At 38.0% G+C, this 21229-nt stretch overlaps 1 protein-coding gene across 1 annotated transcript in view; it reads left to right on the plus strand.

Annotated features, from left to right (window-relative positions):
• CDC42SE2 (CDC42 small effector 2) overlaps nucleotides 1–17505 on the plus strand; it is an 82216-nt gene extending 64711 nt beyond the window's left edge. Inside the window, exons 4-6 of the mRNA XM_063320702.1 lie at nucleotides 10656–10757; nucleotides 15029–15146; nucleotides 15571–17505. Coding sequence (XP_063176772.1) covers nucleotides 10656–10757; nucleotides 15029–15127 — 201 coding nt within the window. The 3' untranslated portion in view covers nucleotides 15128–15146; nucleotides 15571–17505. The remainder of the gene's footprint in view (nucleotides 1–10655; nucleotides 10758–15028; nucleotides 15147–15570) is intronic.
• The last annotated feature ends 3724 nt before the right edge of the window (nucleotides 17506–21229 follow it).

The raw sequence follows: 21229 nt of genomic DNA on the forward strand, positions 1-21229 counted from the left end.
GGGCAGAATATACTGCATCTGTATTACAGCAAAGTCAGTTCCAGCCTGCTCTACATTCTTCCTCTTCATCATCAACTGAAGTTGGAGACTTGGAAAATAATCTAGGTGACGAGATCTCTGGATGCCATCTAGTGCAATGCAACTACTCAAAGCAGAACCAACTAGACTGGCGTTCTCACGGCCATGTCCAGTTGTGTTCCGGGGATCTCTAGGGATGGGCGTTCAGATTCATTGCGTTTTTGGTCCAATGTTTGACCACCTACATAACAATTTTTTTTAAATTATTATTACTTAATCAATATTTTCTATATTACAACTTCAGGTTGTGGCTTCTCATGCTATCACTGTGCACCTCCAAGTCTGTCTGTCTTCTGTACTCTCCTGTTAGGTAATGGAAGACCATTAAGACCATAAGCAGATGTCTCTTCTTTACTTAAGGGTGAACAAACCCACTCTTTCAGTGTCTCCTTCTATACCACATGCAGCAGAATTTTTGTCCCTTACCTGCGTCACAGCTCTGGATTCACTCTAAAAGGTGCAGCAATAAACTTTGGTTCCAGGTGTGCAGGCTGCTAATAAGCAGCTGTTCCAAGTGACAGTTAATGTGTTCGAAGTTATGCAGCTTGGTAACTGTAAGAAAAGAGTTCAATGCTAAGTTCTGATTTTTGCTGAGATACCACAAGCCGGTATCACCGACTTGTTCCTTTCATCACGCCCTGCTGTGTCTTTATCATTGATGAATTACCTGTCACTGTACAATCATACTGCATAGTCTGTCTAAGGACATTAAAGACGTAGAAGACCATATAGTAGAAAACCAGTATTAACATCTTAGATGACTGTTGTGTTTAAAAATTATGTTAAAGAGGCATTAACCATGAAAAGTAATGAAAATAAACTTACTGGAAAGAGAAGCTAGTTTGTGGTATAACATGACAGCCAAGTTACAAGTTGCAAATGTCATCTTAAAGTTGTGCTAATGTGTATTCTGAAAAACATAGTGCTTGCTAGCTATACCAAGGAATGGATTCTGATTTACTGTGTGACTTAAAGTTGGTTTACACATCTGGAACGGAACAAGTTCCCTTTAGTGTGTGAGCTAAACGCATTTCTTAAAAGACCTGTTGTCTTTCAGAGTCATTTAACCTCATCTGGCAAATTTTCCTGTTTATTTAGAAAACATAGGCTACAATTGCCAGTTTTGTCATGTGGTGACTAACACCATCGTAATGTAATGTAATATTGTATAAACGGATCAAAAGTGTACACATCAAAAGATCCAAGAAGGTGCTGAATTTGCTAAAAGCAAAGGAGCTGTTTGAGATAGCAATATGCAATCCTGTTTGAGGTATTAATTTACAAAATAGATTAATTTGATGTGAAGTTGTACTTAAAACCAGGCTGAAAGATTTGATAAAGTCAGCTTCTCTGCCATTTTAGATTCTCTTATTTTCCCTTTACTTTTGTCTTTTTCTAAATATGAATGGAACTGCTAGTTCCTTCGCTCAGGAGTTCAGAAAGCAGTCAGATTTGCTCACTCTTTTTTTTTGCCACTTGAGTTGGTCAGTAAATGTCAAGTAATTTTGCCTAAAGTCTAAATCCAGTGTACATGTGATAATTTAGTGATTATGGATGCTAATTGTAACAGCTTACACAATTTAAAAACTTACCTCTTTTCAATCCTTTGTCTCAATTTCGTAACTCTTCTTTAGCTAGAGAAGTCAGGTAGTGTCCTGGATTTTTGGAGAACTTTATAAAATCTGAGTGTGCTGGAGGCCTGCTACTTATCTCTGTTGCGTAAGAGCAGGCATGAAAACTTGTGCTGGTTTCCTCCTGCTTCTGTTCTCATGAAGCTGTGGTTTGTAAGATCCATAAGCAATCAAGACTCATTAAGGAAGAATCTTTAATCTGCTAGAAACTGCCCATGTAAGGGACTGTGTTAGTAATGGTAGCAGCTTTGGTATTTCACAGCTGATGAAGGTCACAGAGCTGGTCAGAACATCACTATGTTGGGCTTAGGTAGCACACATTACTGCTTTAGAATAAATCTGTCACTGAAATACAGTGGTTTAGAGGGAGTGGCTAGCATTTTAATTTATTTTCCATATTATCTTAGTTGGGTTTCTTCGGTGTGGTAGACCTCTTGACATAAGGCATTTGAAACTTAAAAGTCTAGTTCTTCAACCTTGCTTCTTCAGAGTGTATGTGTTCTCCTGCAGTTCGGTAACATCAGTGACACTTTATGGTTCAAAAATTAAATTCAATGTTAAACTTTAAGCATATGCTAGTGCCTGACTGGAATTTTAACATTACCGTGGATGGTGTCTCTTTAATTTCATCAACTTTCATATAGTACCTGCAGATTGAATAAATGTTGGAATTGGCAGCATAACCTCATGGGTTTAAAAAGCTGGAAAAAAAAATGGACAGTACCACAATATTCAGGGAAATGTTTAGGAGGTGTGTAGCCTTTTCTTCAAAAATATTATAAACTATGATTGTATATATCCAGCCATTGGTTTCATAGTACTAGTTTGCTACATAACGATCCTGTTGATAGATGGGCATGTATTAGCATTCCAGCTTCATATGTGTACATGCTTTTTGTTGTTTTTAACATGTATCTCTACGTTCCTAATTAGGGAGAAAAAATCAGAAACATATACGAGATACACCCTTGCCTCTGCGGCCCCTTTATGTAGGTTTTGATGAAAGACATTCTTTAAGACCTTTTTAGGTCAATATTGGGAACGCAGACACGTCATTCAGACCATAGCTTGTCTTGAGAGGCAGCCAGCCATCCTGTGCACATCAGACTATTTTGGGAGCAGAACAGCATGTATGTGGGAAGACAGAAAGCCACACTCTGCAGGATGGTTTGATACTTCCTATTCTGAGCAAGTACCTAGCTCTTCTTGTGTGCTAACATGTGGAGGATCAGCTGGGTGGCACAGCATAGGGACTCCTTTGTTGCTGGTGCTCTTTTCAGAGAAGATATAAAAAGTAGGAGAGATCAAATAAGGAAAATTAAAATTAAGGGTGTTTTCTTCCATTTCTCCTGTAACCATCCAAATCCCCCGTTTTGAAATGGTTTACTATCTTGTCTTTGATTAAATCCTTTCTTTAGATTTCTATCTTAGTTTTATCTTTGGTCTGCACTGCTTCTGAAGTTTCAGCAGAGTTCTTGAATACAAAGCTAGGAAACAGCTCTATTTCAACAGAATTATATCATTGAAAAGTTTTTTAACAGATCACTTTGTCCTTGGGAAAGAGTTATGAAACACCTATCTTGACTGGTGGCAAAGATCCCAGAGAGTAAATCAGCAGATGAAGAGAGCTTGCTTTTTTCATTGGGTAAGCCTGAAATTAACACTAGAATGAATGGTAACAGACGTTTTCCAAAAAAGGTTGCTGTTTGAGGGTTATTTGTGAAGGGAGGTTAAAAGCAATAACTGTGAGCCTCCATATAAGTCTGATAGTTCCTATTTAAGAAATAAAAATTAGCAAATCACATACCATCTGTATGGTGCATCCTTACAGTGTTAGATGTATGAGACGACTAGCTCCCAATCATGTAAACAAATGCACTAGGCAGGAACAGAAGAGAACCAGGAGTGTATTCCTTGTTTGCATTTGTCTTATCTACCATAAGAACAGCAGTTGTGGTGGCTCTGCTGGGATTTATTTTATTTTAGGAGAATTCAGGATTTGGATCATTTTAGTATGGAAAGATGTATTAACTCTAGATCTCTTAGTGTGGCAAAGGATTAGAAGGCATGGTTGAAAGTTACATACTTCATTATGTTGAAATTACCCTGCTGTTATTTAAAAGTCAAGCTTGTGAAGAGCTATCATAGAGAGTGAATTGCTTGTTATTGTATTTGATGCCATTTTACTGTCTGAGATGGCAGTAACTGAGCAGTCTGAAAAAATGACCCTCATGTTGTGGAGAAAAGTTTAAAAGCTAAGTTTCTAGTGTTTATGAATTCACAGTTGTTTTTCTGCTTTGAAAACAGTGAAATTTTTGGAGATAATAAACGTAAGTGGTCATTCTCTGACCACAGGAACTCATTCTGCAAAGCCGAACTCTTTATACCGTCCAGATGAATTATTCACTTCTGTTCACCAGGGAGAGTTTCCCAGTAGGGAGTTAGCAAGTAAATTTATTAAGTCTTGAACTAGGTTGCAGAGAAGAATTAAATGTTCTTTAGTGATCTTTTTGCCAAGAGAGATAACCTTGTTTTATGACAGTAATCATTTAAGAAAATGGAAAACCAATTTTTTGTCTTACCTCAGTTACTGACCCTGCCACCCAGCAGTAACCATTGCTGACTTGATGAAGACAATCCTGGCACTGAAGCCTCAAATGCTGCTGCGATGCCCGCTTTAATGTGGAATATTGAGTACCTTGATTTACACATCTACACTGCTTTTAAAGATTTAATTTTTAAAAAAAAATAGTCTGAAATTAGAGAAGAAACTGAAACAAGACTGGAAAATTAATCTTGGGAAGTTGATGCTTTTACTCTGCATCAGATGAAGTGCCAAAGCATGGTGTTTTCTTTTGTGTTTCTTTTTTTTTTCCCCTGATTATGTATCCCTGATATGTGTCATTGAAGTTAAAATACAGAAGTTGTTTCTGATCATTTTATTCAGAAAGAGACACTATAAAGCACAGGGATTATACCTCAGTAAATGCCACTTTTTAGATTTTCTACATGTGAATCTTTGTGGCAAGCTTACAAATTTTGTATTGAAAAAACAGAGAAGCCAAAATAACATAACGAGAAATAATAGTGTTGCAGAATAAGGAGAAATTACAACAAATTTGAACTAAAGTTCTTCTTCTACAGGTAGTTAGAATGAAAGATGAAAAGAACTGTGTCAAAAAAAAAAGGAAGATGCATCACTTGCATTTTATATATGGATCACTTCATATTGATTTGGGTCTGGTTGGAAACATGCTGCACAAGATTAGACTGGATAGATCAGATCAGTACGCAATTTCTTTTTTAATCTAGTTTACCGTGCCCTACGCTTTTTGGAACACAGATAAATATGAAGTGACAGAAAAATGCCTTGAAATGTAATATATGATATATTATATTGTTATGTAATACATAAATATATTTTGTGTAATATATTTTTACTGCATATAAAATAAGACAAAACTATATATATATGGAAGTGCAGTTATGTAAAATGACACTTGCTTTGTAAATGTTACAAAGTTAGCAGTAGGAAAGTGTTGCATTGGGGTAGCTTGATAATATTAATAAATAATTAACATTAATTCTAATAATATAATAATTAATAAACAATAATACAGTGTTCTCCTCAACAGAAAAGCAACTGTATCTGTGTTGGTTTTAGAGAAGAATGATCAAAACAAAGATTTACTACTTGTGACTTAAATACCGAAATTTGTTCATCTTAATGTGAGATGCAAAGTTCTCACTCTGGCCCTGCCATTAATTTGTTGTTAGTGTGGGTGTTCTCTGTCTGTTCCCTATAGTAGAGTCACATTGAGGGCAGCGGGTATTCTGTTGCCCTGTTTCTTATAGTTTACTTGACTGAGATCCTAAGATATAAAAAGCCAGGACCACAAACAGCTGGGTAAAGAGTATTGCTGTGTGGCAAAAAAGAGTTGACAGTTTTTCTTCTATGTAAAGTGGAGATATATTAAATGGTAGGAGAAAAGTGCCATATGTGGGAATTTTAATAAAGAGGCCTTGTTTTCAGAAACTACGTGTTCACAATATGGCAATAACTTACCATTGTCTCTGAATTTCTTCAGTTTCTATCATGTGTCACTTTATGCTTGGAAAGCATGTTCCTTATCTGCACCCACAATACCACTTCCATTTGAGGACTGAGATAGAGCCTTCTGCAGGTCAAATCCACGCAGGCTTTCGTGTTGCAGGGTCCTTTGTAGTGCTGTGTGTCACTTATATTTCACTCAGACTTGGATTTGGAATATGTATCTAGCAGCTATCTCAAAAAATCTGGTGTAGATTTAGCAGAACATGGTTTTCTGCCAGCTAAATAGAAGAGATTTCTTTGCTTTTGATCCCCAGCATATGTAAGTTTGTACTTGACTTTGGGATACCTTTCTATGATATTCTGTTTGACTTCACTTGTGACTTCTACTTTTAGCAGCTTCCAGAAAAATAATTATCAGCCTCCTAGGATCTAAGTGACATCACTCAAGTATTTTCTGATATATTTGAGACCTTGATGCTACTCCATGTGTCTTTTCTTTTTCTTTTTTTGAGAGAGCCTGTCGTGAAGTGCAGAGAGGGATGCATGACCCAGCAAAGGAGAAAAATTCCCAAAACTTATATTTTTTATATGTATATATACAGGCAGAGAACTTGTCTCGTTCAGAACTGTTGCAATCACTATGAAGCGATTTGAGCTAGAGAAGCACAGCCTAGCCTCTGGACGAAACTTGGAGAAAGCCAAAAATAGAGGGGAATGAAAAGGAAATTTTGCATGCCTCTGGACCGATCAGTGTGTGCCTATTATTTGTTTAAAGAAACAAATTAGAGTTTTTAATTTCTTGCAATAAGTAGTTTTTTGAACTATGAAAATGGTGTTTCAGTAAAATGCTTGTGGCTTTGCTGGAGGGCAGGTTGAATACATGGTATAATTAGTTTAATTTTTTAAAACAAGTTTAAAACTGTTTATCAAAGATTTCAAGAAACTTGCAGGGTTAAAATAATTTCTGTGTGATGCAACAGCTGGTAGCTTTCTTAATTCTTGTGCTTCGGAAGAGATGCTACCCTGTATGGATGCAAAGCATCACTTGCAGATTAAGAATAGAAGAGACATCAGTTCTTTACTTCATTACTATGGTAACTGATGTGATCCCGTTTCATTGCATCTAGTACACGTTCAAAGCAAAGCTTCTGAGATGGGTCCTCAGACTACTTCCGTTCCTCTCAAACAGTTAACACACAAACCTGCATTTCTTCTACTTCTGTTTAAAGATTTTATTTTTTTTTCTTTATGTGGTGTAACGATTATTTGGTGTGTGCTTCGCAATCCAAACTCTGCAGATTGTTTTAAAGGAAACAAACTTGAGTAAAACCATTAAATGATGACATTTCATATTCCACTTTCAGGATCCCTTTACAGGTCTCTTCCTCTCGTCTCACCTCCGTTGTGCTCCTTGTCACCCCATCCCCCCATAGTAAAGGGGAAGTGCCTTGGTATAAGGCAAGGAGGGGGAAAAAGTCAAATACTACAATTCAGATTTTAAACTTTTTTTGCTCATTGATACTAAATTTTTCAGTAACTTCACCCAAATTAACAAGAAAGATATGGTGTGTTATCAAGTGGAGTTTGGGGCATGGGTGAAGGCTAGAGAGAATTCATATTCACAGGGCTCTGGCACATGATCTGCACTAAGAACAAGGATGGAAAGGCACAAGTGATACACAGAAGGAAATGAGCATAATTGTACAATTCATTTCTTAAGTAAGATGTGAATGTGCTCCTTCTCAGCTTATTTTAAATTAGGTATACTAAATTTACCAAAGAATCAATCTGTGTGTTAATTCTTATTGTTTATAGAACAATGGTATTGCAGGCATTCTTACAGGTACAGAGCCTCAGAAAATACAACCTTACAATAAAGTCCTGGCAAAGCTCATGTTTATGGTGAGCTCAGTAAACACTTTATAACCTTTCCAGGTGTGCTGCCCTATGCCATTCTCCTGTGTTACATTCCTTGAAAAGAGGTGACTTTTTACAGTGCTCCCCTTGTCCCTTCACTCATGCTGACTGGTCATTTTGGTTCTGGCTGAGGCTGCATCTACAGAAATGGCACATCCTAGTAGGAGCAGCTATGTAGTAGTGCAGGTGTTGGGGAGCCTTGATGTGCATTAGATGTCTTGTGGTCTGCTTCAGGCTGGCTCACATGGTCCATTGGCCTCAATGTCTGTTAGCAATGGGAGTGCATCAGCTAATCTTCCAGTTCAGCTTTTACCTAAAAGAAGTCTAATTTGTACACTCCGAGACTACTCTGAATTGAAATTGAAGCTTAGTAAATGGGGACTGCCAAAGTGGCTTCAAAAGCGTGCTCATGATCTAAGCTAAAATGCTAATGTAAATGCAAACTGTGTGTTCCTGCAGCAAAAAAAAAAAAAAGCAATATTTGATTTCCTTTCAGAGTGAACTGCTTTGTGCTGTTCATATAGCAGAGCGTTTAAATACTCTTACATTGCTTCATGGAGATCACATCAATGGGCACATCCCAGGGTGTAACTGGCTGATGGCCTCTGATAAGAAACTCACTTAAGATAAGAAACAGGGTTTGACAGCGGTTCAGTTTAACTAGTGGTTACTGGTTGACTAGCTGATGATTAGCAGAGAGTCATTTACAGTTTTCACAAGATCTGGCACTCTAATACTGTTACTGGCATGCCAGGGATCTTAGCAACAAGTAAAGGAGGAAGGCAAGTTTAGTTGCCCAAAGAAAGAGTTTGGTTGTTTGCAAAACAAATAAACAAAAAATTACAAAAGTTTTGATAATGTCTACATTTTCTCTTCATCAAACTCCTGCATTTCAAAAGTACACTAAAAACAAGAAATCATGGATGTATTGTTTAGACTTATAAATGAATCTGACTGGTTATTTTTTTTAAAGGGGGAGAAGGGCAACTACTGCAGACCTGAAACAATTTTAGGTGTTCTGATTGGAGTGGTGTGTTTCATACAGCTCTCTAGAGCTTCTTTTTGTGTCATAGTCACAGCATATTAACAATACTATGTTGTGTAAATACAGCAATGTGCATTTGAAATAATCATTGCACCTGTGGAGATGCTTCTCCTGAACATGTGAGAGGAGCAGTTCTTATCCAGTGGAAGCATAAACCTGGTGTGAGGTCTCTCCCCCCACATTAGTCACATATGCTTTTTACTAGCTGATGTCATGCATAACTTAAGAAATCATTTGCTGTACCTGTAAGTAAGCTTGACTTCTATACTGAAATATTAATGCATTGATGGGACATTGTAATAGATTCTGTTGTGGCTATTTATGGCTCTGTGAACTGTACTAATGTTTTCTGAAATTGAGACATCTCAGTTAATTTCCGTAACTATTTTCTTTGTGAAAGCCCTTGAACTACATGAAGATATTTTTATAGCTATGATTATTTTATCTTGTTGATCTTGTCAAATTTGTTGGAGTAGAGAATTCACTAATAGTTATGGCATAGATCGGGTCATTTTATTTTGTTATTTCTATAGAAGTGTTTTATGTGTTTCTCCTCACACCACCTATTAATATGATGCACTAAGGTACCTACTAAAATCTGGTTTTAGTAATAGGGAGAAGGCACAGGAAAGGATTAAATGTGTTTTGTACTTGCTGGCTAAACCCCGTGATGTATTCTCATAGCTGTGGGTTCTGATTCATAAAGATTTAATCTATAGCTCTGTTTCAGTAGCAGCTAGCCCACTCATGAAGCATGTACCTTCGTGTCTCGGTCTGGGTGGTCTTATGACCTCACTGCAGATTAGAAACGAAGATACCTTTAAAAATGAGACTGAGTGGACTTTAAGATGATGTAAAGCTTTTAATTGAGCTCAAGTAGTTTCTTACCTATTGCACAGTATTTTATGTGACACACCTTAAATTGTGTGTCACATAGGAATATCACATGTGATATTCATACTGTGCTTCATGGCTATTGTTTTTGGTTTTTTGTTTTTTTTTTTCAAATACAGGCTACGGGCATATGGTGACTGCACACTGCATGATTTGCTCTGTGTAAACTCCCTGGCTCTGGCCTAAGAAATGTGGGATAGGGTTTTCTTGTTTTATTGCTTTAGATGCAAGGCTTAGCTGGAGGTAGGCAACCAAAACAGCTTTAATTAGAGGAAGTCCTTACTGCCTCCAGTTTTTCATTTGTGTGTTATTCCATTAATAAAAAATGAAGCTGTGACTCTGAAAAAAGGAGAGGCAGGGGTTAAGCAATTCTTGCCTTCTGTCTTATGGCACAGGAATCGGAGTCCCTAATCTGGCATCCTGCTTTACTATCACACTGCACCCCTTCAGCTCCCACTCTACAATCACACAGACTGGAAGTTATCTTAGTATACAGGGATCAGTAAAGATATGTCTGTGACTAAATCTGATCAAACTCAAGGCATTGTTCTGAACATCGCCATATTACAAATTGTGACATGAGTTCCCATGGCACGCAATCAGAAATTCTCTACAATAGCGGTTTCACAGACTATACTAATACTATTTGATCCTTAATTCTTGTTTTGAATGACTAAACCTCAAATTTGATCTTGTCACATCATGATTTAAATACAAACATAGGCAGAAGTTGCAAGTACTGATTAACAAACTGTGGAATGCAATAAGGTTATTTACAACTGTTTTGTTGGCGTAAATGTTAGGAGTGGTATCAGTGCTGGTCTAATAATCTGCTATAGATCCTCCAAGTAAAAACAAAGGACAGTATTACCAACTTCTTGCTTAACCTGGGAATTTGGACTCTGCTTTTTGTCTCTATGAAAATATCTTACAGTGTATGAAATATCCTGTGGACAGTTAAATTTTACATTTATGACACATTGTTTTTGGCTTTTCAGCAACTCTCAGTTAGATGGTTTCTTTACGTTCCTTTCAGAAAAGACGGCGGCGGATTGACCGAAGCATGATTGGGGAGCCAACAAACTTTGTTCACACAGCTCATGTAGGATCAGGAGACCTATTCAGTGGAATGAATTCGGTAAGCATGAGCGAATGAAGACTATTTCGTCTTACAATACAGGAACACTGTATATGTATCTTGTAGCTGAAGCAATGAGTCTTTCAGCTATAAGAAAGTATCTCTATAAAATTGAAGAACAACCTGCTTGGAACCTGCCGAAGAACAACCTGCTTGGAATCTTAATTCCAAGTCCTAAACACCTGCATTGAAAATCATGGAATATAATTTTTAAAATTCCTATATTTATTGATAATACATAGTAGATACTGTATAAATTGTGCAGGCTATGTGTAGAATACTTTTAAAAAATTCATTCTGATGGCAAGTATGAACTAAAATAGAGGTATATTTGAAAATATACTAGTCTATCTTAGAGAAAACATTTAAAAGTGTCTTATAATTGACTAGATTTCTTACCTTAAATGCTTTAAGCTATTTTAAATATAGTTCATGTAAAACTCTAACTTAAGTTGGTTTACGGTGCACACAAATATTTTTGTGTGTCCTTGTTGTTGTCCTTTTCTATGCTCTAGGGCTATTCTAGCCCTATTTGCAGTGTGAATTATTTCCAGAGAGAGCAATGATGTCACAGGCAAGGTTTTGTGGCTTCCTGTAGATGATAGGAGCAACAGGTATTTTTATCTCTCTCAAAGTGAAAAACAGAGGCTAAGATACATACTGAAAATCAGCTTATGAGGTTAGATTTCTTTTGTGTATCTTCATATTTTTGTGAAACGTCGGTCGATAATGATGAAAAATACTTATTGAACGTAATAATCCTCTTTAAAGGAAAGAAATGTTTTGAGATGAAAATGATGAAAAATACTTCTTGACAAAGCGAAAAAAAGAATTCTGTCACAGGTATCAGAATAGAGAGTAGAGCTGTAAAGGAAAGAGGCAGTTTTAATGTAGGCAAATGGAGTCATTTGTAGTTTCAACTAGTTTACCGCTTATTGAGATCAGACAGAAACTTTTGTAACTCAGTACATATTGGGGAAGGGCAAAGCTAGAAAATCTGACATGACAAGCAATATACTAAAATTTTCCAGAAACAACATAATGGATTGGAAGTGATTTGTACTAAAACATGTGTAAGCAAGTTAAATGGACAAACACAGCTTCAACTTAATAAAATAAAGCTAATTACTTAATGCAATATATTACATTAATCTTTAAAGCCATTACAAATTGAAATAATAAAGTGATAAAGTGAGAAGCTTGCTTTATTATTTTTTTTAAAGCATTTTTTTAATTTTGAATGCTTATAACTGGCTCTTTCACTTTTTTGATTTGGATAATGTGCTGCATAAGTGGACAGAGTGATTTTTCTGAATCCAGATAGAAAGGATCTGTATGCAAAAAATAATCCTTTCTCCCCTCTCTCTTCAGACACACAAATCTCTAGTTTTTCCACATTGCTTATTTTCCTGCCTCTTCTGTGTTGACTTACTGTTGTAATACTGCAGCCAGTCTCCTTGTCCATTCTTCGCAGTGCAAATTCCAAGATTAGGATGTTAACCTCTACATGGTTTTCTGCTGTTTAATTTCCTTTATAGTATGGACATTATACTCCTTCATGAACCTCCTTGTGCTTTCTCTCTTCTGAATACCTTAGGAGGGCCTCCTGCAATTTCATTAGCTTTTCCTGTATACATTTGGTTCTTCATCCGTTATCTGCTCTGTGCTTTTTTTTCATCAACATTGTTCTTCATTACATATCCTTATGATTCTGAGTACAGATTCTGACTACTGAAATATTTTGCTTTTTTTTGTTTGCCTTCTCTGTGGAGTGCCTTGCTCCTTTGTCAAAGGTACACTTAATCAGTAGGAGCCTTCTGTACACTGTTTCTTTCTCATTCCCATCGCTTTATTTCTTATTTTACCTTCATGTTCCATGGTGAAATCTCTCGCTTTCTTCTTCCGCTTCATATTCCTCAGTTTAGTCTTTGATTTCGTGTATTCCATCCTTTTCTTAGTTTTTTCCTTGTTTTCATTCTCAAGGACCATCTGTGCTATTTCCTAATTCTAAAAGGGAGGGAAAGAAGGAAATTAATGAGATAGACAAGCAGCACAACAGATTGTATGGTCTTTAATTGGTTCAATCCTTTTCCCCATACAAAATCTTATCCTATCTAAATTAGATGTAAGAGAGAAGAACCTTGCTGTTATGTGTCATCAAAGAAAGGCAATGACATCTTTGGGAAAGAAGAAAAATAATTGCATTTCATGGTGCTTGTTCTTGTAACTCAAGACTGCTTCAAAAGGACAATGCTTCGGAAAGAATACCACCTTATAGGCCTACAGTTGTAAGACCTACTTTTTGCTTAGTGTTTTTAACATTGTATGTTTCCTATTTAAGTTTTCATATAAAAAATAGCCACTGAACTGTTAATGCAGGCAAGTTTAATTTGCTGCATTCTCTTTGCTTTAGGTTTAACAGCCTCTGCGTTCTAAACTAATACTGCCTTACCTACTCAAGTACCAGAGAAAATATTCTAACCTTTAGAAGGTGTACTTATAAAAATTTACACAAGTGCCTTGTAATTTGTGTTGATTAGCTGTTCTCCAAAATTTTAAAGCCATGTAGTCAAGTTGTCCAGGCTGGGAGGCCTGGAGATGTTTTTCTGTCTCTTCTTCAATAGAGGCAGGTTTCGTTCAGATTAAATTAATGCCATCCTCAAGTAATTCTTATGAACACATTTACATGTAGATTAATTATTTTCTAAGGAAAAAATATTAAATTCAAACTCCTGTTGTTTCAGTGAGTAACAGAAAATGCTTGATGAAGAAGATGACCAGCTTGGTGAAACGTGAAAGTTCTTAAACAACACCCTATGGATGTAGTTGCACTTCTCCGCACTTCCTTACTGAGTTTGTAGTCTGTGTTGTCAAAACCACTAGATTATTGGCTCTGAACACTTTTCCATAAAAGAAAATGTGAATATAACATCACTTTGCTGCAGCTGTATCACTTATTTGAGCAAAGTGCCAACATAGAAAATTGGTTTACTTTGTGCTGCTTAAATACATAAAAATCAGATCTTTTGCACTGCATTGCAATATGCCATACTGTTGAAGACAAAGATCCTAAAACAGGCTCTCTTTTTCACAGTGGTTTGAGAAACAGTGTGTAAGAAAGAGTTGTGCTCATTCATTTTGTGTGTATGCATGTGGTTTGCTTTGCTGTGGAAAAGAATATACATATTTTGTCTTTGTAGACAGGGAAAATATTGTGCAAACTAATATTTCTCCAGTGCTGTTTTAATACAGCTTTCTGGTGGTGTTTCAAGGTCTCTGTGAAGGAGCATGTAATAATCCCAAGTGGTGCCCTGCAGGCACAGGCTTTGCTGCAAGCTCAATTTCAGAAGCCATAGCCTTGAATGAGTATGTTCTTTTGTGCTTATTGTGTACTTGTTATGTATGCTATCGGGTGCAGAGAGAAAAACCTGCAAGGTCGGGGTTGTCTTCCTGCAGGCAGCTGGCGATGATTATTTTGACTCATGCAACACAAGCAGGAAAGAACTATGGATTCCTTTCCTTTTTGTTGATAAGGGCAATCAAAGCCGTACAGGGATGTGTGTGTCTTTGCGTGTGTGAGGTATCTTTATGTATTTATTTGTATCAGGCTAAAAATACCTTCAAATAAGCTGTTTCCAGGGAAGTTGATAGTTTGAATATGGTTTAAACAATAAATACCCTGCTATTTAAAGGAATGGTAGCAATTAAGGAAAGCAGTGTGTGGTGTTACATAAATAGATAAATAAAAAACCTTCCACAAACCAAAAGCTCCTTCTTGGTTTAGAAAGTCCTTTTTTAATTATCTGAAGTTAGCCATACAATGCAGATACTATCCAGATATTTTGTAAGTTGTCTATTTTATTTTAATGTAGCAGTGTCAACTTCTCTGGTTTATCATACTTGATAAAGAACATTTTCCATATAAAAAGATTGTCAGGTGGAGTGGAGTTGGATACCAGTAAGAGATTTGATTAATTTTTTCTGAGTAATCAAGCTGGTCACTGAAAGCCTGAATCAGCCAGTTTTCTCTGGGGGAGAGGAAAAACTTCAGCCTCAGTACCAGTTCTTCCATCTCTCTGTCAGAGCTGCTTGCAGAAGTGAAAATTCGAGCAAGCCTATGCTGCACATGTCCTCATGCACAAGTAATGTAGCTTTAATGGTAAAGGAGCACTTGAAAACCAACCTAAACAAGAAATAAAATGGGAAGCAAGAAGACGCCATAGCTCACTGTCTGTCTTGTTTTTCTGTCCCTCCTTTTCGTCTGTCTCCAGGTCAGCTCCATTCAGAACCAAATGCAGTCCAAGGGAGGCTATGGAGGTGGCATGTCTGCAAATGTTCAGATGCAGCTTGTAGATACAAAGGCAGGATAACCTCGGGGAAACCTTTGCAGTAAGTATTGCACTCTGCTTTTTAGGCACTGTAAGAGTAGTAGGAAGAATTAGCTCCCTATAAAATAGCTCTGTCTTTATGATGCTCAATTTAAAAGTGCATTTCTGAGTAAAAATTTCAATATCATGTAAGCATGTTATTTTTTTTTACACAATGAACAAGAGATTGTCCTGAATGCATCAGTCTGTCTGTAAGCTTGATTTATACCTAAGGTGATACTGTAGGCAAATCTTTGCAAGTGAAGTTAGTTGTATAACAAACTTCAGAAGAATTCTGTGATATGATTAGGGTACCATTTTTGCAACAGTTCCATCCATTTAAGTATAATATGTATTGTGTTAAATCAATGAATAGCAATGTTACAGAAGGAAAATGGTCACTCAATGTTCAAAACTCAGCTTATTGTGTTTTTTCTGTCCTCCAGGTTTATGTGAGTTCCTGTATCTTCTTTCCTGTGTCCCCTCTTTTGCCTTGGTGACTGCTTTCTGTGCTCATGATGAGAGAAGTGATGGCTCATTGTTCACCCTTTGTGATTGCTCCAGTGAAAAGTTGCTGTTCTGCTCTGATGATGCCATTTATCAGATTGGTCCAACTGTGCCTTTCAGTGGCATGCACACATTGGCCTCTACCAGTATCATGGACATAGAGCTGTTTAGGATTGTTTTCAGCTTTTTGTTTGTTTTTAGGCAAATCAAAGCACCAACCTTAGCTTCCCTCATCCCTCACAAATACTAATGCACAACATTCTGTTGCTTTTTAGTCTTTTAATCTTTTCTCCACTCCAGTAATTTAGAAATGAGTGAGTTTCCATTAACGTCATCAATCATCTATTGTTCATAACGATTTTTGAAAGGTCTGGGACCTGCAAGCACAAATGATTATTTCATACAAAACCAGCAGAGTAGATGACCGCATGCTTTGTGAGGTTGCTTTGTATGGTGGCCTGCTTGGTGCTAGAAGAAAAAAAAAGTTGCTTCCTGCAGACTCGTGAAAAATTTTGCTGTGGCACCAAGTCATGCCTGTTTCTGAAGAAGGACGTGTAACTTAGCTGCTTCAGAGTTATGTCTTTATTTTAGTTTTGATCAAACTGGTCTTGAAATAATAAAGAGAGAGCTTGCATTCATGAGGTGTTTGTTGTAAATGTTCAGTATATTTATTTTAAAAGAGCTGACCTTGAGACTGTAAACCAGTGTAGTACCGTATCTAAGTGTTGTGGAAGCACGTTAGGCTGTTTAAAAAAGAAAAGCATCATGTTTGGCTGCTGCTTTTTCTTTATAGAATTTTTCATAGTTTTCAGCTGTATGGCCATTCCCAGTAGCAGCATGTCAGACTGCCTGCAATATTAGCTGAAAAGTTTAGTAGACCTCTCTAAGTAGTTGGCAGTTTCTGTGTACTAAATATTTAGGGGCCATGGAAGTTGCTAAGAGCAACATACTAATCTGGCAGAACAGATGCCAATGAAAACAACATACAGGGTGACTTTTTACTAAGTCAGTAAATGCCTTTTGCTCAGGTTCCAAAGCATGTTTCTTTCACATGTTGTGAAATTGTATTTTAATATTGCACTGGTTTCAGATTATCTCTGTAAATGGTCCCTTTTTTCCTCCTTGGTGGTGGTTTGAAAGAAGTCAATGATTTGAGTCCTGGTTGAGTTAAGTTTTTATGTGGAAAAAAAAGCCAAACATCCAAACAACAACTGAGCCTAGTCAGATCCATTTTTATATGTAAACACGCATGTGTTCGTAACTATAGATTGCTGTGGTAAATGATTATTCTTTTTCCATCCTTCCCCTGATTTCACATTGCAACAGCTGTCAGGTTGATTTAAACATGTATGAACCTACCTACTCTTCTCTCTCAGTTCACAAGCAAAACACAAAATACAGGGTCGTGGAGGTAGTTTGCCTTTCCTAAGTTGTATTCCAGTGGTAGGTGTTAATTATCTGGTGGAATAGTTCGAATTAGTTTGGATAGTCTTTACTGATTAAGGTACTGATTCATGATGACAGAAGATCAAGATGTTCAATGGGGTGCATAAACATGTGGCAGTGCAGTGATATTTTTTTTAGAGGTCAACATTTCCAATGCCACTTTATCAATGAGTCCTAAATATACTATGATTATAAAATTATTTGAACTTTGTCATTGGTAATAGCAGCTTAAATTTGCTTGCCAAACCTATCTTGCACTTGTTAAAATGTTTTCAGCTCAATAGCCAGGAAAAAAAATTTGACATATTTTTATAACAGACATACTTTTTTTGTACATTGTGTTCATTCTTGAATAAAGTCAGTTCAGTGTTGGCTTGTAGATATTAAAAGGAAAGTATTGACTTTGATTCAATAAATGTTTTCTTTCAGTTGGTGGCCTACCCTTTTTCTTTTTCATTTGCATCAGAAAAACACTTGCAGCCTATGGACAAATTTGTGGTGAAAATTCTCTTAACAGTAACCTGTTAGTGTCAGTAAGTAATTTGCAGTCTTCGGGTTTTTTCATATCACTTGGCCCTTTTGTTGACAAATGGATTAAACTATAATTTTATTGGCACTTTTGTTGCATTGACTTAGAGTGTATACCAGGGGCTTCTGCAAGGATCTTCAAGGGAAGGTTTCATAAAAAATACATTGGAAACCTTAATATAGAGGATTTCTTTCCTTTTGACTGCAGCAGGTTTGTGTGTTACTTTCTTGAATGTTATGCAGATTACTGTGGTCATCAGTAGAAGACGTAATTGTACAACTAATCATCATAATTCGGACATCTGCACTAAATATACCTGCAAGGCACTTCTTTCTATTTGGCTCAATTACTTTCTATATTTGACACTTTCAAAGTTAATTCCTTCAGCACTAATGTACTAGTTTAAACTTCATGCTAAATTGTTTAAAAGACTGATAATTAATTGTTTAGCTCATGGCAAGTTCTTGAAATTGCCAGTTGAGGAAAAAAGATAGTTTTAAAGGGAAAGAAAGATCAAGATAAAGACTAGGTTGCTCAGAGCCCGTTCCAGCCTGGCATTGAACACCTCCACGGATGGGGCATCTACCACCTCTCTAGGGAACCTGTTTCAGGGTCTCACCACTCACAGAGTAAAGCTTTTCTTCTTAATATCTAATTTAAATCTCCCCTCTTTCAGTTTAAAACCATTATCCCTCATCCTATTGCTCCATTCCCTGATAAAGAGTCCCTCCCCACCTTTCCTGTAGGCCCCCTTTAGGTACTGGAAGGCCGCTATAAGGTCTCCCTGGAGCCTTCTCCAGGCTGAACAATCCCAAGTCTCTCAGCCTGTCCTCACAGGAGAGGTGCTCCAGCCCTCTGATCATCCTCCATGGCCTTCCTCTCAACTCATTCCAATAGGTCCATGTCCTTATGTTGAGGGCCCCAGAGCTGGACACAGACCCCCAGGTGGGGTCTCACCAGGGTGGAGTAGAGGGGCAGAATCACCTCCCTCAACCTGCTGGCCACGCTTCTTTTGATGCAGCCCAGGATATGGTTGGCTTTCTGGGCTGCAAGCACACATTGCTGGCTCATATTGAGCTTCTCGTCCACCAGCACCCCAAGTCCTTCTCCTTAGGGCTGCTCTCAATCCATTCTCTGCGCCGCCTGTATTTGCACTTGGGATTTCCCTGACCCACGTGCAGGACCTTGCACTTGCCCTTCTTGAACTTCATGAGGTTTGCATGGGCCCACTTCTCAAGCCTGTCCAGGTCCCTCTGGATGGCATCTGTTCCCTCCAACATGTCAGCTGCTCCACACAGCTTTGTGTTGTTGGCAAACTTGCTGAGGGCGCACTCAATCCCACCATCTATGTCTCCAGCAAAGATGTTAAATAGTGCTGGTCCCAATACCAACCCCTGAGGAACATCACTTGTCACGGTTCACCACTTGGACATCAAGCCATCAACTGCAACTCTTTGAGTGCGCCCATCCAGCCAATTCCTTATCCACCAAGTGGTTCATCCGTCAAATCCATTTCTCTCCAATTTAGAGACCAAGGATGTCGTGTAGGACAGTGTCAAATGCTTTGCTCAAATACAGGTGGATGACGTCTGTTGCTCTCCCCTTATCTACCAAAGCTCTAACACTGCCATAGAAGGCCACCAAATTTGTCAGGCATAATTTGCCCTTAGTGAAGCCCTGTTGGCTGCCACCTATCATCTCATTTCCATGTGCCTTAGCGGAATTTCCAGGAGGATCTGCTCCATGGTCTTGCCGGGCACAGAGGTGAGACTGACCAGCCTCTAGTTCTCCAGGTCTTCATTTTTTTCCTTTTTGGAAATGGGGGTTATGTTTCCCCTTTTCTAGTCAGCAGGAACTTCACCGGACTGTCATGACTTCTCAAATATGATGGATAGTGGCTTAGCAACATCACCCACCAGTTCCCTCAGGACCCAGAGATGAATCTCATCAGGTCCCATGGATCTGTGCACCTTCAGGTTCCTCAGATGGTCTCGAATCTGATCTTCTCTGACAGTGGGCAGTTCCTCATTCTCCCAGTTCCTGCCTTTCCCTTCTGCGACTTGGGCAGTGTGGCTAGATGATTCATTTTTGCCCTCAATGGTAATTACATCTATTGCTACACAAGACATGACGTTCTGCCTTCACACAAGTTAATAGGCATGAGTTCAGACTTCAAGCAGGTTTCCTGTTAAGCCCAGAAAACACAGAGTGCTGGTGGACTTGGCAATAATTTGCTGATTACCAAGCTTGCGTACTTAAATATGATGCAGAATGGTATAACCACATTTATGAATGATTGAGCTGTCTTGCAAAAGTCACATTCATTTGTTATGACATAGCTATTTAAGCATTTGTGGGAGCTTTTCGTGGCATGGATTGTCTACAGCCAAATTTATCTTTTTTTTTCCAAAAAATTGATGATCCGTTTTTAGACACGCCATAGTAACAGGGCGTATTAGCAGAAAAGTGTAGTGTTATGTTTGATATCAGTTCTTTCGAGTGAAGTGGATGCTTCACTTTTGGACTTGGCTTGTAGTAGAAGTCAATCCTGGTATGCCATGGCACACACACAGAGCAGGGCTGGAGATCTCATAGATAACACTGAAATCAGCTTACTCTGATTTTTCAACAGTTCAAGAAGGTGTTGGTATATGCAAGGGTCATGATAAGCTTTATCAGTCCAACAGGGACTGTGAGGGTAAGAGATGTTTCAGCACGAAACACTGACCCACCCACTATGGATAGATGTTGTTTTTCCTCAGAATGCTAAGCAGTACCAAAGTTTCATATATTGATGTCAGCATTCAGGGAGTGCTGGTCTTCTTCAGTGCTCTGCGTGTCAGAGTCATGGGCACTTGTTTCTCAGGAATGTGCTTTGTTTCGCCCATGCTATGCCTTCAGTGCCACGAAGGAGCTGTTGGCTTTTGGTTTATTTTTTAAATCTCTCACCATTACATCAGCCTTAATTGATTTGAAATATCTGCTAGGCAATATAAACATATTTTGCATTTGTGAATTTCCTGGTGGGAAGCTCAGATTAATGACTCCTCTTGATGTGAATGGTGTGAGGAGCCCTCATGCACCACACAGGAGCTGGGGTTTATCTTTTACACGTGCTGCCACTCACCATGATCCCTCACCAAATGTGTGAGGTCAGCTGTTATGCAAAGCTAGTTCTTAAAATTTTGCCACTAGGAGGAAGGTGAGTGTTGGAATTGATTTTGAAGTCCTCAGATTTCATGAAATGTGGCAATGCTAGGGAAATGGCTATTCTGAAAAATTTTTCCGTAGGAAATCATCTTTACACAAGGATCATAATGCTTGGAGAAGAGTATGCTTTCGAGGTGGTTAATGCTAATGTACATTTTGGCATTCCACACCTTTTTCCACTTGTCACAATTTTGCCTGCTGGACCAGTAACAATCATCTCATGTGTATGCATTAAGCAGCAGAGATAATGCATGGAAGTGGGGATGTTGTGCAGCATTTCACATTCATTTTCAAGGAGAAAAACATTTCAGAAGGTGGAAATAAGGAACAATCACATTTCAGCGAGCAATACTCCACGTTTGGAAGGATGGGGAACTGTGGGGCGAGTGAAAAGAAAGGAGGGTAAGTGGGGG

Source organism: Chroicocephalus ridibundus, chromosome Z (genome assembly GCF_963924245.1).
Source record: "Chroicocephalus ridibundus chromosome Z, bChrRid1.1, whole genome shotgun sequence".
NCBI lineage: Eukaryota > Metazoa > Chordata > Aves > Charadriiformes > Laridae > Chroicocephalus > Chroicocephalus ridibundus.